Genomic DNA, 18,528 nt, shown 5'->3' on the forward strand with positions numbered 1-18,528 from the left:
ATGCTGTTATTTCTCTGGCACATAGTAGTGGAATCTCTAGGTCTTAGCATCATAATTAAGAAAATGGTAGAGTTTTAGTTTGATAGTAAACTTTGGAGTGATGAAATCTTAAGTTTTTTTAAAAAATAGTTCTTCCTTTGGAGAAAGATGGTACTTCTCTTTCCTTCCTAAACCTCCTGTAAAGTGATTGAAGAATTACTTTGTTTGCATTGAATTGAATGTTTTGGGTTTCATTTGGGAGCAAAGCAAGCCGATACAATAAATAACCCCTACCTTTTAAGTTCCTGAGTTCAGGTCCAATTGAGAAATGAGCCAGAAGTCAGACTGATCTGATGATGATCTGAATATCACTTTACACAGCTGACTGGAATATATGTCATAGATATGTGGCCTGATGGACTTCAGACACTCATATTTAGTCATAGGCAGGGTTGGTGAGATCAGGCTTTCCATACAGTAGGAAGAGGAAATCTATCTTCAGAATGACACCCCCTTCCCTGACTTCATGCCACTGAGTCCTCATCTAGGCCTCCTGATGAAAATAACCTCTTCCTCCCTCCCTCCCTCTCACTTTGTATCTTCCTCCCTCCAAGGGAACACCTTGTAGGTGAGGGACTGGAGGTGAAGGCCAGATAGTGGTTTCCTTCCTCATATCTCCCACTGGCAAATAAGAGCCTCTTCCTTCTAATGTGAAGCACATGGAACTCATGGGCTTTGCCTCCCAGGTCAACTTTATGACCACTGTGATTCCAACCATGCTATGGTTAATTGTTTAAAATCTTTTGGCAAGCTAGACACTATGGTGCATGCTTGCAATCCTAGAGACTCACAAGTTTGAGGCCCGACTTGGCTACTTAGTGAGATCTGTCTCAAAATAAAATAAATAAAGAGATGGAGGTAAAGCTCACTGGTTCAGTCCTCAGTACCATTTAAAAAAATCTTTTGGCAGAGTGCAGTTGGTATTAAGTGTTGAAGTCAGTATTCAATCAACATGGAATAACTTACAAAAAATCCTACTTGTCACAAGGTAATGCCTGTCTACCAGCTGACTTACTTTTTGCAATTTGAATTATGTGCTTTCAATATATATTTCTTTTTCAGTTTTTCTATTTGTATCCATTCTTTGTAGGTTCTGAAAATCTACTTAAGGATTTTCCAGGCAATCATTTTGATATTTTAATGTTATAATATTGCTTTCTAGTTGCTAGGAAGAAATATAGAAAGCAGATGTGAGCCCAATAGTGTTTTGTTTTTGATGTACTGTTGTTATACCTTCTTTATTTTAGAAAGAACAGTGGTAAACTGATCCTATAAGAGGCTGCTCTGCTCTCCATCTAATTTTATTTATAAGTAAACTAAAGAAAGAAAGTATTCTATGTGTTTACATTCTGTCCAGAACTTGGACTGTTAACCCACAGAGATGAGAAAATAGTTTCAACTTGGGTGAGAATTGCTCCTTCCTGTTGGAGCTGAATACTACCTGGTTATGTTGAACCATCTTCCTGCCACATTGACAAGGTTATTATTAAGTGTTCTGGAAACAAAAGAAGTAAAAAAAAAACATTATTTTTTGGGCCTTACAAACTTTTTTTTAAAGGTAGTAAAATCATTTTTGAAGTTTGCTTACTGAATAGCAGAATAGTATAAATATAAAATGCATTTATTAATTTTTGTACTTTATTTGTTTTTGTCTTCTGTATTATACAGAAGGAAGACAGTGCCATTTATTTTAAAAAATAAATGGTAATGTTGATTTTTAGTATTCAAAATGCATATTAATTTTCTTCAGGTTTGGATGGTGAATAGAAGACATTTAAACAGGGGCATATATAGAATTTACCTCATCTAGAATTTGGACACTTTTAACATGGCACTTTTCTAGCTACTCTTTTTTTTTAATCACAATTAAAGTTTTCACTATTCAGCCACACACTTTATTCCTTAATGTTAACCTGATATAAATATTTTCCTGCTTTAGTTTGAATTCATTGGATGTCTTTAGACTATTTAGGGTAATTGTGCCCAAGGATTCATCTGTCCTTGGTGGCCCTTTGAGCCTATGCTCTAATTCCTTTGCCAATTCTTCCCTGAAAAGCAGATGCTATATCAATTTAAATGTGAAGTCATAATTTTTGGATGGAATTGTTGCATACCATGCTAACTTTCTCTCCTGCTCTTTCAGCTCCTTATGAAGCTAGACAGCCCCTTGTCCAGCCTGAGGGACCCTCATCTGGGGGTCCAGGAACCAAACCCCTTCGGCATCAGGCTTCCCTTATCCGGGTAAGTAATGATGTAGGGCTTTGCCAGTGAAAGAGTGGAGACAAGCTTTGAATTTTGGGGATGTGGCTTTTTTTGGGGGGGTGGGTACTGGGGATTGTACTCAGGGGCACTCGACCACTGAGCCACTCCCTAGCCCGATTTTGTATTTTATTTAGAGAAAGGGTCTCACTGAGTTGTTTAGTGATTTGCCATTGCTGAGCCTGGCTTTGAGTTCACGATCCTCCTGTCTCAGCCTCCTGAGCCACTGGGATTACAGGTGTGCGCCACAGCGCCTGGCTGGGGATGTGGCTTTTTTATGGGCCCTCTTTTACCCTGCAGGGAAGATATATAACTACCTCCGTGCACAAATACTGCATTTCTTATTCTGTTGCTTGTATATTTTCTATCGTGTTTATTTCTACTCCTCTTCATTGTCTTTAGATAAACCAGGCTAGTCCTTGATTTTTGTTCTCAATCTTTAGATATAAAGCATCCTTCCGCCTTTATCTGCTTAATCATTAGGTAACTCCTTCAAGGAAAGCTTTACTTTTTCTAAAGCAGCCTGTTTTGTCTATACCTTTTCTTTGTTATAATTAATTCAGTACATAATTGTTTTCCATTTGTTTTGTGCCTCCAATTTTAAAAGGCAGCAGTACTTCCATATTCTTTCACTGCCTAGGACAATGCCATTTGGAGAATAGTTATTTTGCAAGTGGCAGAAACTACAGTTTTTATATGTCAGATACAAAAGAACAGGTGATATCTCAGTTTTTCCTGGCCACATTACAGTTTTAGACAGCTTCAGCTTTTCCAGTGTTTTCCATTAGATAAAGAGCTCTTATTTTTTTTTTCTATGTCTGCAGCTGTTGTCTTGTGAAGTAGCTGACTCCTGTGGTGAAGTCGTTTTCTCAAAAGAATGATGTGTGTGTGCCTGTGTGTATCTGCTTGCAGAGGATAAATTACAAAAAACTATGTTTATTGTTTAACACTAAATACAAGAGGAAGTGGGGTGGTTTGTGTAACATTTCAATTGTATAATTCAGGAAGAAGGATCATTTATTCACAGAGAGTTCTACTTAAAATAGAAGATTGATGTTGGACACTCTCATAAAGAAGTGGACTATTAGATTGGAAGTCTGAGGAAGATCCTGGAGTTCACTGAGTCCCTTATGGAGATGGGACCTTGTGTTAGGCATGGTGCAGTAGTTGATCTTTTAAAATGGTACTCTGTGTATAAAGAACTTTCTTAAAGATAATAATTCAGCCATGTGTGATATATTTAGCGCTTCCTATAACCATAAACTCTAGGTACTGCTCTATTAATGAGTTTACTTTGGCTGAGGTCAAGCAGCTCATTGAAGGTTTTATTCATTGATAGTAAGTATCAGAGCCAGAATTTTTAAAAATATATTTTTTGTTGTAGACGAACACACAGTATCTTTATTTATTTTTATGTGGTGCTGAGGATTGAACCCAGGGCCTCACACATAGGAGGCAAGCGCTTTACCGCTGAGCTACAGCCCCAGCCCTGGAGCCAGAATTTAAGTTGAGGCCTGTTCAATGTGAAAACCTGCCCTTTGAGTCAGGCACAGTGGTGCACGCCTGTAATCCCAGGGGCCTGGGAGGCTGAGGCAGGAGGATCACAAGTTCAAAGCCAGTTTCAATAAAAGTGAGGCACTAAGCAAGTCAGTGAGACCCTGTTTCTAAATAAAATACAAAAAGAGCTGGAGATGTGCCCCAGTGGTTAAGTGACCCTGAGTTCAATCCCTCATACTCCCTCCACCAAAAAATCTGCCCTTTGAAATAATTTGCCCATTAAGAGTTCTATATTATAAGAAGGCTAGGTTCTAAAGTTGCTTTATAAATAAACATTGGATATAGTAAAAAAGCATCCTTTTAGCAAGCATGTGTTGTGCTTATTATGGATCTTATAGCTTCACACATGCCAGACAAATGCTTTACCACTGGTCTACATACACAGCCTAAAAATTGTTCTTTTTAAAATTATTTTTTTATTTGTAGATGGACAGCATGCCTTTATTTAATTAGTTTATTTTTATGTGGTGCTAAGAATTGAACCCAGTGCCTCACATGTGCTAGGTAAGCACTCTGCCACTGAGCTATAGCCTCAGCCCCTAAAAAGTGTTCTTGAAAATTATTTTTTGGTACCACATTGGGAAATTAAGATGCCATTCTCTCCCAAGGCCAACACAACTCAATTTTACCCCCAACTTGGAACAGATAGTTGTTTCTTCAGCTGAGCCCCAGATGTAGTAGTTGGCTGCATTTAGAGATCTTGTGGTACAAAAATATGTGCTTCGAAACACCAGATTCCCATCCATTGTAGAGACATATTTATGTTGGGGAAGGTATTGGAGGCACTGGGATTCATCCCCAGTCTCTCCAGGTTATGATTGTGCAGAGTGTGTTCTGGTTATGTGGAGACTAGATCTTCAATGGTTAGGATGATGATCAGATAAGCAGTGAATCCTGAGCTTTGTAGTGCTAGGACAGGAGTTCCTGAATGCCTTCTACCAAGACCCTGGAAGGTATGGCCATGAGCACTTACTTGGATTGGTGCCTTCTGACTTCTCTTTTGATCTCTAGGTACTCCTTTCTGCTGATAAACATGCTTCTTGAGCCATTCACTGAATTAATATTTAGAGACACCTGTTAAGTGCTGCTCAGGTACTGTGTTGAGGATATAAAAATGAGGTCTAACACTAGCAGTCCCTGCCCTTATAGAGCTTACAGGCTATTGGAGGAGATGTTCATTAATCAAACCATCACAAGGTAAATATATAATTATTGATGGGCCTAAGCAAACTCCTCTTATTAACAGCAATGTCTTTGAGCCCCTAGGTCAAAATTATAGCAGGATAATAAGATGAACAAACCAGCACCTGCAAAAGTGTGAAGTAGAGCAAAGAGACCCCAGCAACAGTTATGATATGTGATGTGAACACAAATTATACTGTGCTTCTAGGATGAAAAATGGGGGAAAGGTATGACCTAGCCTGGACAGACAGGGACTAATCCAGGAAGGCTTCAATAGGAGAGTAACATTTGAGTTGAAATGAGAAGGATACAGAGGTGTTCACCAGAACAGTGAATGGGGAACAGGCTAGAAGACAGAATTGCCTATACAAAGACATTTTCCACATGCTTAGCATTTTGTACACATTAACTTTTTTGAGTTAATTACTATTATCCCATTTTAAAAAGGTAACAAAACCTGAGGTTTTAAATACTTAAGGTTTGCCCATGGTCACAGTTAGGAAGTTGTAGGATCAAAGTTCAGATATTGGATACATACCATTCTCTGCACTGATTGCTGGTTTCCGAACTGGATGGATGATGATGTCATTTTCAAACGAAAAACTGGTGCCGGGAGAAAATGGTGTCATAGGTCAGTGTTGTATATTAGGAATTGAGCTTCTGAGAGCACAGAGGAAGTAACCAAGAGTTGGCAGGTTCAGTGGGTCTTGTGCTTTGGTGAGATCTGAAGCTGGACACAGGTATTTGACAGCAATTGGTCATCAGAAGGTCTTGTGGTATACTGTAGAGAACTGCCCTGGAGTAAAAGTTTTCATTTCTGTATGACAAATGACTCAGCATGGATTTATCAATGCATTGTAACAAGTCCCACCATCTGATTCTCTTAATGTTTGTTTGGCATCAGTAGAGATTCTCCTGCCTCCTGTTTGAAGCATGGCCCTGTTGAAGATGAGAGCAAGAGCCCTTTCTTATTCAGGACAGCAGTCTGTGGTTTTTGTGGCTGATATATTTTTCTTTCTTCAGTTCTTAGGTTTCCTTCTTATGCTTGTCAGCTTGGTTTGGCTGGACTCCATGTTCCAGAAAACAGAATGCCAACCTGAATTAGTCATGGAGATGAAGGGATTTGAAGTGAAGGTTCTTGGTGGAAGGGGATTAGTATTTATCAGGCATGGTACTAGGCTAGCTGGGTTGACTAATTCTTCTCATTTTGTTTTGTTTCTGTGCTGATGGCAACCCTCTGTCTTCCTTCTAACTTCCTTTGTGGTCTGATATTCAAATCCGTTCTTCCTGATTAGAATGGTACATGGCCTCTAGGGTCCTGGGGAAGGCCTTTAGGGACCCCTGACTAGTGCCATTACAGATCTTGGATGTGGCATTTTATAAGTGCTAGTATCCAAACATCAGAATGATTAATCTTTTTGCTTAATATTTTAGGAATTTCACTTTTTTTTTTTTTTTTTTTGGTTTGGGTGTTAGATGTTGTTCCCTCCACCAATTCAGGTACTAAGCATAACCTATGTTGGTGGATGGTTGATAGTGGTTTGTAAAGAAATTAAGCCAGGAATGATGCCACACACCTTTAATTCTGGTGATGCTGAGGTGGCAGGATCACAAGTTCAAGGCCAGCCTCAGTCAGCAACTTAGTGAGACGCTAAGTAACTTAGTGAGACCCTGTCTCTAAATGGCTAGAGATGTGGATCAGTAGTTAAGTGCCGCTCAGTTCAATCCCTTATACCAAAAAAAAATTTATAAATTTCCTTTCCTGCTTCATGTCTTATCAGATGTATAGAGATCATTTTGTGGTTTACTTTTCACAAGTTATCTTAAAAATCTAGACCATGTAGTCATTTGTGATTTTGTTGGCATAGGATTTTGAAGTGTATCTTTTCCTTTCGCTCCATATCCCAGCCTCTGGTTTACCTTGGTTTCCAGAATCTATCTTATGTTAAGTCTTTGTCTTATTTGACTTCTTGGCACCTATTGGCATTGGGCACCTTCTTAAAATGCTATCATCCTTTGGTGTCTGTGATGCCATACTCTCTTGGTTTTCATTCTGCTTCTCTGGCTACTTCTTCCTAACTTCTTTTCATTCCTCTTTCCTCTTTATGCCCCTTACATGTTGGTGATCCCTGAATTTGCTTCATTCATTCATTCATTCATTCATTCATTAGCTACATGGAGGCTGATCACCACATATCAACATCAGCCAGATGTCCTCACTCAAGTATCTGTCCCATTGTCATCCTCAAGTGAGATGCCTTCCTCACAAAACCAGCCCTCACTGTTCCTGTCTTGACTTCCTCAGCCCATTAGCACAGGCCATGCCAGGTGTGGTGGCACATGCCTGTAATTCCAGCAGCTTGGGAGACTGAGGTAGGATGATCAAAAGTTTAAAGGCAGTCTCAGGAACTTAGTAACATCCTAAGCAACTTAATGAGACTCTTGTCTCAAAATAAAAATATAAAAAAGTGCTGGGGATGTGGCTCAATGGCTAAGTGCCCCTGGGTGCAATCCCGAATTAAAAAAAAAAAAATGCCATTAGTGTTACTTAAAGCTTGGTCCTTATCACCAGTGCCAATCCAATAGTGAGGAGATGGTTTTTGAGAAAAAGGAAAAAGGTTTTATTACTTTGCTGGCAAAGGAGAAGCATAGGGGACTCCCGTCCCAGAGCCTGTGATTCAGCCCATGAAGGGGAGCAGGGGGCTTTTAAAGAGGTGATTCAAAGGCTCCATTCCATTGTTCTCTGTTGGAATTGTAATTCATTTGTTAATTTGGGAGATAGTTATTTCTTTTAAAAAATTTTTTTATAGTTGCAGATGATCAGAATGCCTTTGTTTTATTTGTTTATTTTTATGTGGTGCTGAGGATCGAACCCAGTGCCTCATGCTTGCTAAGTAAGTGCTCTGTCACTGAGCTACAGCCCCAGCCCCTGGGAAATAGTCATTTCTGAGATCTTCTGGTGCCATCCTGGAAGTCTGAATTACATTGTTGCTGTGGAGGTTGTATACTCAAGGATAGATAAATCTGCCTAGGATGGGGAAGAAAGGTAATCCTGTTCCCCCTGAGATTAGGGAAGAGTACGAACAGGGAGAGAAGAAGAGAAAGAAACATGTTCATTTAAAACTGTGCGGTGGTGAATGCCTCTAATCCTAGTGACTTGAGAGGCTGAGGCTGGAGGATCATAATTTCAAGACCAGCCTTAGCAACTTAGCAAGGCCTTGAGGAATTTAGGGAGACCCTGTCTCAAAATTAAAAAAAAAAATAAAAAAAAAGGTTGGGGATGTGGCTCAGTGGTTAAGAGCCCCTGGGTTCAAATCCGGACACAAGAATAAATAAATAAATAATATAAATAAGTCACAGCGACAGAGCAGCAAGAGCTATATTCAAAGCATAAAATGGACCACTGTTATAGCATGAACAATGTTTCTTTAACTTAGTTGTGTCCTTTCTTCCCCTCCCTCCCTATTTCTTTCTCTCTTTCCCCCTCTTTCCCCTCCCTCTCCTTTTACAGTGCTGGGGATTAGTTTATCTTGCTTCTTCCCCCCCACTTTTACTCAGTCTCAGGTTCTAGCCATTTTCCCCCCTTGGGCTTAATTTTAGGTACTTAGGTCAATAAGCCGATTCTCTCTGTTCCTTGAGTACTTGGAGAAGGATTCTAAAGCAAAAAGCAAGTGGGTTAAGGGAAGCAAAAGAAACAAATACCCTGGAGTCTCTGTTAGAGTGCTATTGGCATAAACCAGAAGAGACTTGCTAGTCACTGCAAGGAAATTGTTCATTCTAAGAGTCTTTCTTGGAGGCTGACATTGCACTGACAGAACTTTTTATGCTGTGAAAATATTTTGTGAGTGGACTGCACCAGGATGCTAGCAAGATAAGGAAAGCAGAGAATAGAGAATGGCTGAAAGATTAGGCCTGGCCTGAATTCAGTCATGACAGAGTTAGTGCTATGCGTTGGGAAGAATAGTGAAGCAGGCAAATGATCAAGGCATACCTGGTACTACTGTCTTATCCACTCTGATTTTCTTACGTAATACTTAGCTAAGTAAGTGGCCCACGAAGTGGCTGGGGACCACCATGGCTCTTTCAGGGTTTGGGAATTCTCTACCGAGGCACCGGTTGGCCTCTGAGGATGTGTGTGTGTGTGTGTGTGTGCGTGTGTGTGTGTGTATGTGTGTGTGTGTGTGTGTATGTGTATGTTTATGTGTGCACATGTGGTTTGAATAGTGCCTCAAGCATTGTCTTTCTTATTTTTGAATCTTTACCCTCTCCCTTTGTCTAAGAGCATTGATTTTGACTCTGTTGAAGTATCCCTGTGGTTACTTCAGCATAATGTTACTTCCACATTTAGTTCTTGCACTTTACTTTTCCTATCTGTCAGATAACCAAGCTAATGATGAGCTATCTGAAAAAAATGTAAATGGATGTGCTTGTGAATGACTTAAGTTAACCCACTTGGTGAAGAACAAACCACCTCATGATGGTCTTTCTCCTTACAGAGCCACGGGGAAAGAACTTTTAAGGGTTTGGTTATTGCAGATTATGCAGTGAATAGCACAGATGTTATTATTTCTGGCTGTGAGTTGTAAGCTTTCAAAGATTCTTATTCTTCAGAGCAATTAGAGATTTAAAATTTTTCCCACAAATTCCAAAGGATACAGAGTGAAAAGTGTCTTTCCATCCCCCTCACCCATCCCAGAGGTGATGGATATGACCTATTTCTTTTATGTAGTTCTATACAAACTTATATATAAGTTTTTGTGTGAATCTTAGTGATATGTAAAAATAATTATAGGTAATATGTACAGAGAGTTTAACCTTTTTATCCGTAGGTAGCATACTATATATTTGTCATACACTTATCAAATTTTACTTAACAACAAGTTTTACTAACATTCTTAGTGGTGCACAAATGGCTTGTTTATCTTTTTTTTAAAATATACACATAGTATTTTGTATGTGTATCTTCCATAAATCATTTAACTAGCTCCTTTTTCTTGCCATTTCTAGTACTTGAAATTATATCATTGTTTGCAGATATATAGAATCAGTTCCTAGAAATGGGATTATTGAGTGAAAATGTCTACATATTTCTAATTTTTTATAGAAGTTTTCGAATTCGAGGCTATTGCAGTTTACACCCTTGGTTACAGTGTATGGAAATATATATTTTCCAATACCTTTGCAAATGCAATGTGCTAACAAACTTGTGGACCTTTGTTATCTAGTAGGTGAAAAATGATATCTTGGTATAGTTTAATTAGCATATATTTCTTTATTAGTGAAGTAGAAGATCTTAATGTTATAGATGTCCTGTAAAATGCCCTTTTCTGGGAATTGACTCTTTGCATTATATGTTCTTTTTTCTTTTGGGCCATTTGCATTTTCTGACTGGTTTGCCATTCTTACTAGACTGAAACTGGATGCTAGTGTCTCTTTTCCTATGGATCCAAGAAACACTGCATTGTGTGTGGAAAATTGCTCCTTGAATGGTCAAGACCAGGTCATGTGCACCTGAAGTGCTGGAAGGATGTTAGGAATACCAGTTTCTTTTCAGTTCTGGAGAACCCCTTGCCTGCCTACAGGCACGCACCACTGTTCCTGGCATTGATTGTTTTTTGGTACTAGGAATTGAACTCAGGGGTGCTTTACTTCTGAGCTACATCCCTAGTTCTTTTTTCATTGAGATAGGGTCTTGCTAAGTTGTTGAGGCTGGCCTTGAACTTGTGATCCTCCTGTCTCAACCTCCGAGTTCCTGTGTGCACTACCATGCCCAGCTTAAGAAGTACTTTGTAAAACTGGGAAAGAAAGTGGTGATTGTTTCTAGTTTATACTTCAGGATCCCTGGGTCTCAATCAATATGGTACCATTTCAGCCTTTGAGTTCTTCAGTATTCTTCTTCATGGCAGGTGAACAGGAAGTGTTATGTTCCCATTTGCCTATACCAACAACAGTAGTGTTTACTAACTGATGACTTGTTTGATCTCAGTGCTGGGATGGCCTATTTCTGTTCTTTCAACAATCTTGTATGGTACATATTATGTCCTATATTCATCCATTTGGAAGTACTATGTAGCTCCTGTGAGTTAGCCATCATGGCAGGGATACTCTGAAGGCTATGAACTTGCTCTGAAGGTACTTGTAGTCAAGTGGGGGAGACGGATTAGAATCAGATGAGCCCATCTATGCATGTAGAATTCAAAGCCAACAATTGCTGCAAAGACAAGGAAGTACTCTGGTAGCACATAATAGGAAAACCTGACCTCAGGCTGAAGAGTGAGAGAAGGCTTCCACAAAGAAATGACACCAGAGCTGAGCTATGAAGAAGGCCTAGGACTTAAGTAGGCAAAGCAAACTGGAGCAGGGAGATGAGGAGAGGGTGTTTCAAATAGTGGCAAGAGCCTAAACAAAGGGCATGTGTTGGTCAGGAATCTTTTTGTTTGTTTGTTTCATTTTGTTCTTTTTATATACATATGACAATAGAGTATATTTTGACATATACATACATGGAGTGTAACTTTTTCTAATTAGGATCCCTTGTGGTTGTACCTGATGTGGAGTTACACTGGTTGTGTATTCATATATAAACATAGGAAAGTTATGTCTGATTCATTCTACTGTCTTTTAGGATTGATTATGAACAGAATCTCCTTTGGATAGTTTAAGCAAATAGTGATTTATAATAGGGAGTATAGATAGCCTGCCATATCTTTGGAAGAACTGAAAGTAGAGACTCAGAATAGAGTTTGCAGGAACAATTTCCAAAACTCCACTGTTGAACAGAGATGCAAAGCTAAGGAAGTTTTGCCTCTGCCACAGGCAGAAGGCTACATACAGCATTGGGAAACTGCTGCCATTACTTCATCCAGTTCTATGCCATGAATAACCTAGGTGAGCCAAATGAAGGCTTCTTTCACCATGTAACTCAGCTCTGAATCAAACTTTCATGGGTCTATCTGTTTAGTGGACCCCAAGTTTCATGTGGAATTTTAGCAGCAAAAATATTTGAGCAGTGTAGTTTTTAGCTAGCCAGCCTGTGCAGTGCAGAGTTATATAAGAGGGGTGGGATGGATTTTGAATGAGCCAGTCTGCCACATATGGCATGGAGATTAGACATATTTGAAGACTTGAAAGCAGGTTGGTATTGTTAGCGCCTGGAGTGGGAGGGAGGCAAGTCTGGGGTGAGGGAGGGCCCTGTAGGCCCCAGGAGTACTTTTGACGTGAGAAGCTGGTGACTTGGAAGTTAACTTGTTAGTAAGTGATCATCCCAGATTTGAACCCAAGTCTGTCTGCCTTCAGAACCGGTGTGTCATTTGTACCTTCAATCAGTGGCCTCATTCTCTAAAGTATTCCTTTTATTTAACCAGAGTTCTTGGTGCATCTGTTTTCCAGCTGAACTCAGGCTTCCTTGAGAGCGAGTGGGAAGACATACTGGAGAAGATATAGGCAGCCTTGACCTGTCCAGCAAGGATGGGTGTGGGAACATCATTACATCATTTGTGGAAGTCCATAGCCCTGTCAATCTTCTCTTACTGCTGACTGCTTTTTTTCTCCTGGCCTTCTCTTCTAAGCAAAGGGCACAATCTTGACAGTTTTGAAGGAAAAATTTCTCTGGAGCAGTAGACCTTGGTTTTTGATGGAAGAACTGGAGATAATTATTACTAATAAGTATTTCTTATGTTAATCAAAATAGTGTTAGTTCCACATACCAGAAAACAGTAAAACGATTAAATATCTGTATCATTGGCTGTCTGCAGGATTCTCTCATGATGTGAAAACATGCCAGATGCTACTGACATGCAAAAATTATGTGAGGAAATAAGAAGTATTCTGTCTGTATAATTTAATAGTCTCAAACTATACCAGATGATGGAGAGGAAGGTGAAAATATAGCAGAGTCATTCATATCTCATTATCAGAGCATCAGTCTGCAAAATTGCTTCAATGATTTAGGCATTGCTTAAGGTTCTTTCTGGAAAGGAAGTGTTTTTCTAGGTGAATAGAACAAAAACCATAGTTTGATGATCAAGAGTACATACTCAGGATTCAGTTCATATTCCCTTTTTCAGCTCTTTCATTTACCAGGCTTGTGGTCTTTATTACTTTTCTTACCTAATCCACAGTTTCCTGTTCTACCAAATGGGAATAATGGGTCCTACCTTGCAGAGTTGTTGTGAAGATGAAAATAGATCATTGTGTATTGGGTACTTACAGTGCCTGACATTTAGCAAAATAGTGAATACTGGTTACCTATAATATTCTTTTATATCTATGGTGATAGTTTGTAAAATTTAGCTTATCTTAACAAGAAGCAACTATGTGTTGCACATTAGACCCAGAGAGATTCCAACGATTTAGAATCAACTTTCTAACCTGGTGAAATTAGATCACTAAGTTAGCTTGGCAATATGGGGTGAAAGACATCTTTGTGGGTTCATTTCCATGAAAAAGACAGAAGTTATTTTTTGCAACTTCCTGTGAATATATAATTATTTCAAAATAAAAAAAAGAATTACAAAAAAAGGTGTCTAACTTTGGTAAGTTGAAGATGGCCCAGTCTTTACAGTATTGGGTAATATCGCTGGACAAATACACATAGGTTCATTTTTCAGTCAGTTTAGGAGATCTCATGTTAACTTTTCTGTGTTCAGACTGGCATTGACAATTTATCCAATAATTTAAAAAAATTTTTTTTTGGTACCGCAAACTGAACTCAAGGGCACTCAACCTCTGAGCCCATCCCCAGCCCTATTTTGTATTTTATTTAGCGACAGGGTCTCACTTAGTTGCTTAGAGCCTAAGTTGCTGAGGCTGGCTTTGAACTCGCAATCCTCCTATCTCGGTCTCCTGAGCCTCTGGGATTACAGGCCTGTGCCACCATGCCAATCATTTTTATTTGCTCATTCGTTCAACAAGTACTTATTAAGTGCTTCCTATGTGCTACTTTTCCAAGAACAAGAGATACAGCACTAATCAGAATAAATAAAATTTCCTTGTGGTGGGAAAGGGTGAGAGAGAGTGTAAACACAATTTATTGAGTGTAATGTAGAATGGTTTACTAATGAGACAGAATAGCTGAGCTCTATCTCCTTTTCTAACTCCTTTTTTCATTCCTCATATAACTATTTTCCCTGTTTCATCTTAGCTCTCTTTTCTTAAAAAGAACTTTGTACTCCTTCCCTGGGAATCCCCTCCTAACTCAGGAAACATGGGCCTATTTTAACCAAACAGAAAGGCGTCTATAAAAATTGGGGCTGGATGGGAGGAATGGCAGATCTTCTTTTCCCTTTTGGCTTTGTTTGAAGGATGGATTAATTGGGGGAACAACTACTATAACAAACGTGCCCTGTATTTTAATGACTTACCACGGTAGATATATTTCTTACCCATATAACACTCTGGCAGGTGTCTTTCCTCCCCATGTTGATTCAACAGACTTTTTTTTTTTTTTTTGTAGTGGGAATTGAACCCAGGGGCCCTGTATCATGGAGCCACATCCCTATCCCTTTTTTATTTTTTAAATTTTGCAACAGTGCCTCACTAAGTTGCTGAGGCTGGCTTCAAACTTGTGATCCTCTTGCATGAGTCTCCCAAGTTGCTGAGATTATAGGTGTGCACTACCTCACCTGGCTCCACATGGTGATTCCAGTATCAGAGCTCCTTCTGTTCATAGACTGCCATCCTTCCTTTGGTCCTGCCAAGGTCACTGGTGCTTACATCATATTGAGTTTGATTCAGTTAACATGGCTGCATCTAACTGTGAAGGATGCCAGAAAATGTCATTTCTGGCTGAGTAGTCACTCAGTGACACCTTTATACCAGGCATAGTTGGGGGTGAATTATCAGAGGATGTTCACCATAATCTCACAGACCAGCACTGCCATCATTTGTCTCTTATGTTTTTCAGCCCCATGACTAACCAATGGCTGTGATCTTTCTTTAGGCAGATTAATATTCACTTGGGCCATAGATAGAGTTGTCTCATCAGCCAGTTAGCCATTCTTTATTTTTAGGTATTTAAGTCCTCTGACTTTTTTTAATGTATGTGATCACGTTTTGATCAGTGATCACCCTATGGTACTCTTATTTCCAAAGTATTTTTGGCAGGAGAAATGCCCTCACATATTCATTGAGGGCTTGGTATCAGTTTTCATTTATCCAGAAGGTTTGTTTTTGCTAATATACCAAAAGGACATTGTTGTAAGATAATTATACACTCATAGGTGAAATGGCTGGGCACTGAGGCAGCAGCATTTACTGGATGCCTCTGGGTTGGGATTATATTCTAAGCAGAAATGTTTTATGGTTGAAACAAAATACACACCCTTTTTATGTTCTGCCTGACAATGCTTCCTTGCAATTCATATTATTGAACTTCACTTGATTTTTAAAGATACTTTGGGGGTAAATGCCACCTTTTGGGATTTTATTAATAGTATTACTTTTTAATGAGTTGTTTGAAGTGTTTTTCATTTTAAATAGCCAGTTTTCCCTAGAGATAATAACTTGCAGTGCCAAATACTTGCATTTCACTTGAAACAAAACCAAGGGGTTGAATGTTTTAAATACAAGCAAATCCAATTCTCCTGTGTCTCGAGAAACTGTATAATGAACCATATGTATATGGCTTAAGCAGACAGATGTGGAAGATTTCTCTCTCCTCTTACTTGTTTTTTTTTTTTTTCTTAAAAACACTTGCAGAGCTCAAAATTGGCATCAAGTAGCAAATATCTGTGCTTAGCCAGCAAAAGCACTAGAGCTGCAGTTGAACTGGGGAGGCCTTTTAGGGTGTGTGCAAAAACAGAACTTTTCCTGGTTCTGGTTTCTACTTGTATGGCGAAGGCTCCAAGAGCATTCACCCTCATCTTTGCCTTCAGTCTTTGTAACTAGCCATTCTCTCTTAAGTGACTGACATTTTAGATCTTTTTCCAAAAAGTTGCATTGTTTGTTGTGATTCTGTTGAAGGACATTGTTCCATGCGTGTGGGTCCTGTGGTGAGATGGTCCCTAGCTGCTGACAAAAGATACTCAGATGCCTGGAATAGGACTTCTGCTGCTTGAGGTCATGTGTTTTTTCTTTCTCCTATTCCCATCATAGCCCTCTTTACCTCTGGGCCCCATTGACGTCTGTTCCAGGTTTCTGATATGGCCATAACTGTTCTTCCTGCCTTTTTAGTCTCTTGTTTTGTTTTCCTATCTGAGGAGATCTTTCTGTAACTTGAATATGATTATTTAATTATCCTGTCTAATACTTACCTGTGGCTTTCTAGTGTCTTCAAGATAGAGTCTAAGCCTGGTAACTCTGGGCTCTGCTTTCTGTCTGTCTGTACCATCTTGAGGCATCTGCACTAATATCCATGCTGTGCTGACAGCTTACTCTGTCTATATTTAGCCCAAAGGAGCTACTATCAAATGGCCATTTTCTTTTATGTTTTAGTGTCTTTGCAAATACCATTTCCCTTCCTTGCCTTGCCCTGCATATTTTATGGCATTGCTTCTCAAACTTCAGTGTGCTTAGAATCACCTAGATAGCTTGTTAGATTAGTGCTAGATCCCTCTCAGACTTTCTGATTTAGTAGGTGTGGGGTGGGGCCTGAGAGTCTGCATTTCTTAACAGGTCTCCCATGGTACTGATGCAAACGGGGACCACACTTTGAGTAGCAAAGTTCTAGAGTGTCTTATTAAAGCATTTCTTGCTGTTTTGTGGTTGTATGTCTTTCTCCTTCACTGAATTCTAGATATCCTGGGGAAAAGAATCTATTTGCCCATCTGTAGTCATAAAGGGATATGGTTGCTATTTAGTAAGTGTCTATTGAATGAATGCATTTTCAAGTCACTGTTGATCCACTCAAGTTTATAGGACTTTGCTTCTTATAGTAGGTCAGCTTTCTTTTGGCATGATTCAGCTTAATGGTGTGTGGAAGGTCATCTACTCCTTCCATATGCCCTTATTTGGTACTTCAGATGCTTACTAGATATGGAACTTGAGAACCTCCATGAAGATTAGATCATAGGTGAAGTACAGGACATGGTTTTGTTTTGATAGCTCTCAAACTTTAAAATATAAAATGGACTCAGAGATTTTCTTTCATTCAGAACAACACAGAGCAGTTTCCATATCTATATGTTGCAATGTGAGACATGCTCCTGAACTTAGTCAAGCCTGTCAATAAGTGGACCTCAGATGCTTTTGGTATCTGTGATGTACCTGGTAGGGACTGTATGTGGGTTAAAGGAGTATCTGATGTGATTCTAGCCCTCCAAGCTGAAACGTATGTGAAGATACTTAAGAACAATTGACATGTTCAAACTATGTAATGCTTACCATAATTATCAAAAAGGTACATATTTTTTAAAAAGAATACACAAATGATTTTTTAAAACCATTTTAAAATGTACATTTAGGAGCAAGGGGAAAGAGAGGGTAGTAGGTTAGCACACTTAGTGAACACAACTGAAGGACCACACTATGTATGGATTACATAGTGTTCATATGACTTTTCTCTTTGTCATAATGCCTTTTTGGTTCTAGGGAGTAGAAGCTTTCCTTGATAACTTAAGTTTTCTTGAAAAGGAAGGGGGTTTGGGGTTCTCATGGGAATCCAAAGAAATGAGAGATAAGGAGCCGACCCAGTGGTCCATAAAGGTAGAGTTTTTGATTATTCATGCTTGCTCTGCCATCGTGGACCTTGCCTAATTGCATTGAGTTTGCTTTCCTGGCCTCTTCCTTTGCGCTGTCAGTAGCCTTCCTTGCCCCCTACTCTCGTATTGCTTCTCAAAGGCTCTTCTCATCCTTGGTTCTAACCCCCTCTTGAATCCCACTGGCCCTTTCTCCACATTATGGCTCTGCTCTTCATTTGTTCAGGTTCTTCTTTCTCTACTTGTTAAGCTATCTACTTCTTATCTACATCTCTAAGAATGAGCATCTGGCCTAAGTTGTTCTTGCAAGAGAAGAGCTTTCTGTGCCAGAGCACCTCAAAGGCTAGTGCATTGTGTGCCCACCCACCCTTACCCGACTCAGTCAGGTGAGACCGGGCATGTGGTGGGTCATTTGGTCCACCTCTGGCTGCTGGCTCCACCTTTGTAGATGGGCCAAGGAATACGCAGCATCTTGTATTGTTGCTGTGGGCACAGGCAGTACATGGAGAGCCTTTGGGGCATTGGGGCTTGCAGAATTTTGAGTCAGCTTGCATCAGAGGAAAAGTGTCCTGAGGAGAAGACATAAATTTGACCTATAAATAGTGAGTACATGGGCAATCAGAAGCCTGCTGAGAGTGAGCAAGGGGGACATTGGATTTTAAGGGTCCTGAAGGCCAGATAGAAGAAGTGAATTGGTCATCTCTGTAAGCAGAGGAATCAATCACTCTTTTCTGTTCATTTCTGATTCCTTTGGTCAGAATAGCCTTGAGATCTACTAAGAGACCACTGAGGCCCCCCAGGTGTGAGGTGATAGGGAGAAGAAAGAGAAGGTGGTCATGGGACTGCAAAAGAGCAA

The 18,528-nt window shown here is 39.6% G+C and overlaps 1 protein-coding gene across 9 annotated transcripts in view; it reads left to right on the forward strand.

The window, feature by feature from the left end:
• The window catches only part of Reps2 (RALBP1 associated Eps domain containing 2), a 207,129-nt gene that overhangs the window by 94,133 nt on the left and 94,468 nt on the right, over positions 1-18,528 (forward strand). For all 9 annotated transcript variants that reach the window (XM_077107104.1, XM_077107107.1, XM_077107110.1 and 6 more), the window contains exon 5: positions 2,183-2,280. In XM_077107104.1, the coding sequence (XP_076963219.1) occupies positions 2,183-2,280 (98 nt within the window). The remainder of the gene's footprint in view (positions 1-2,182; positions 2,281-18,528) is intronic.

Source organism: Callospermophilus lateralis, chromosome X (assembly GCF_048772815.1).
Source record: "Callospermophilus lateralis isolate mCalLat2 chromosome X, mCalLat2.hap1, whole genome shotgun sequence".
Taxonomy (NCBI): domain Eukaryota; kingdom Metazoa; phylum Chordata; class Mammalia; order Rodentia; family Sciuridae; genus Callospermophilus; species Callospermophilus lateralis.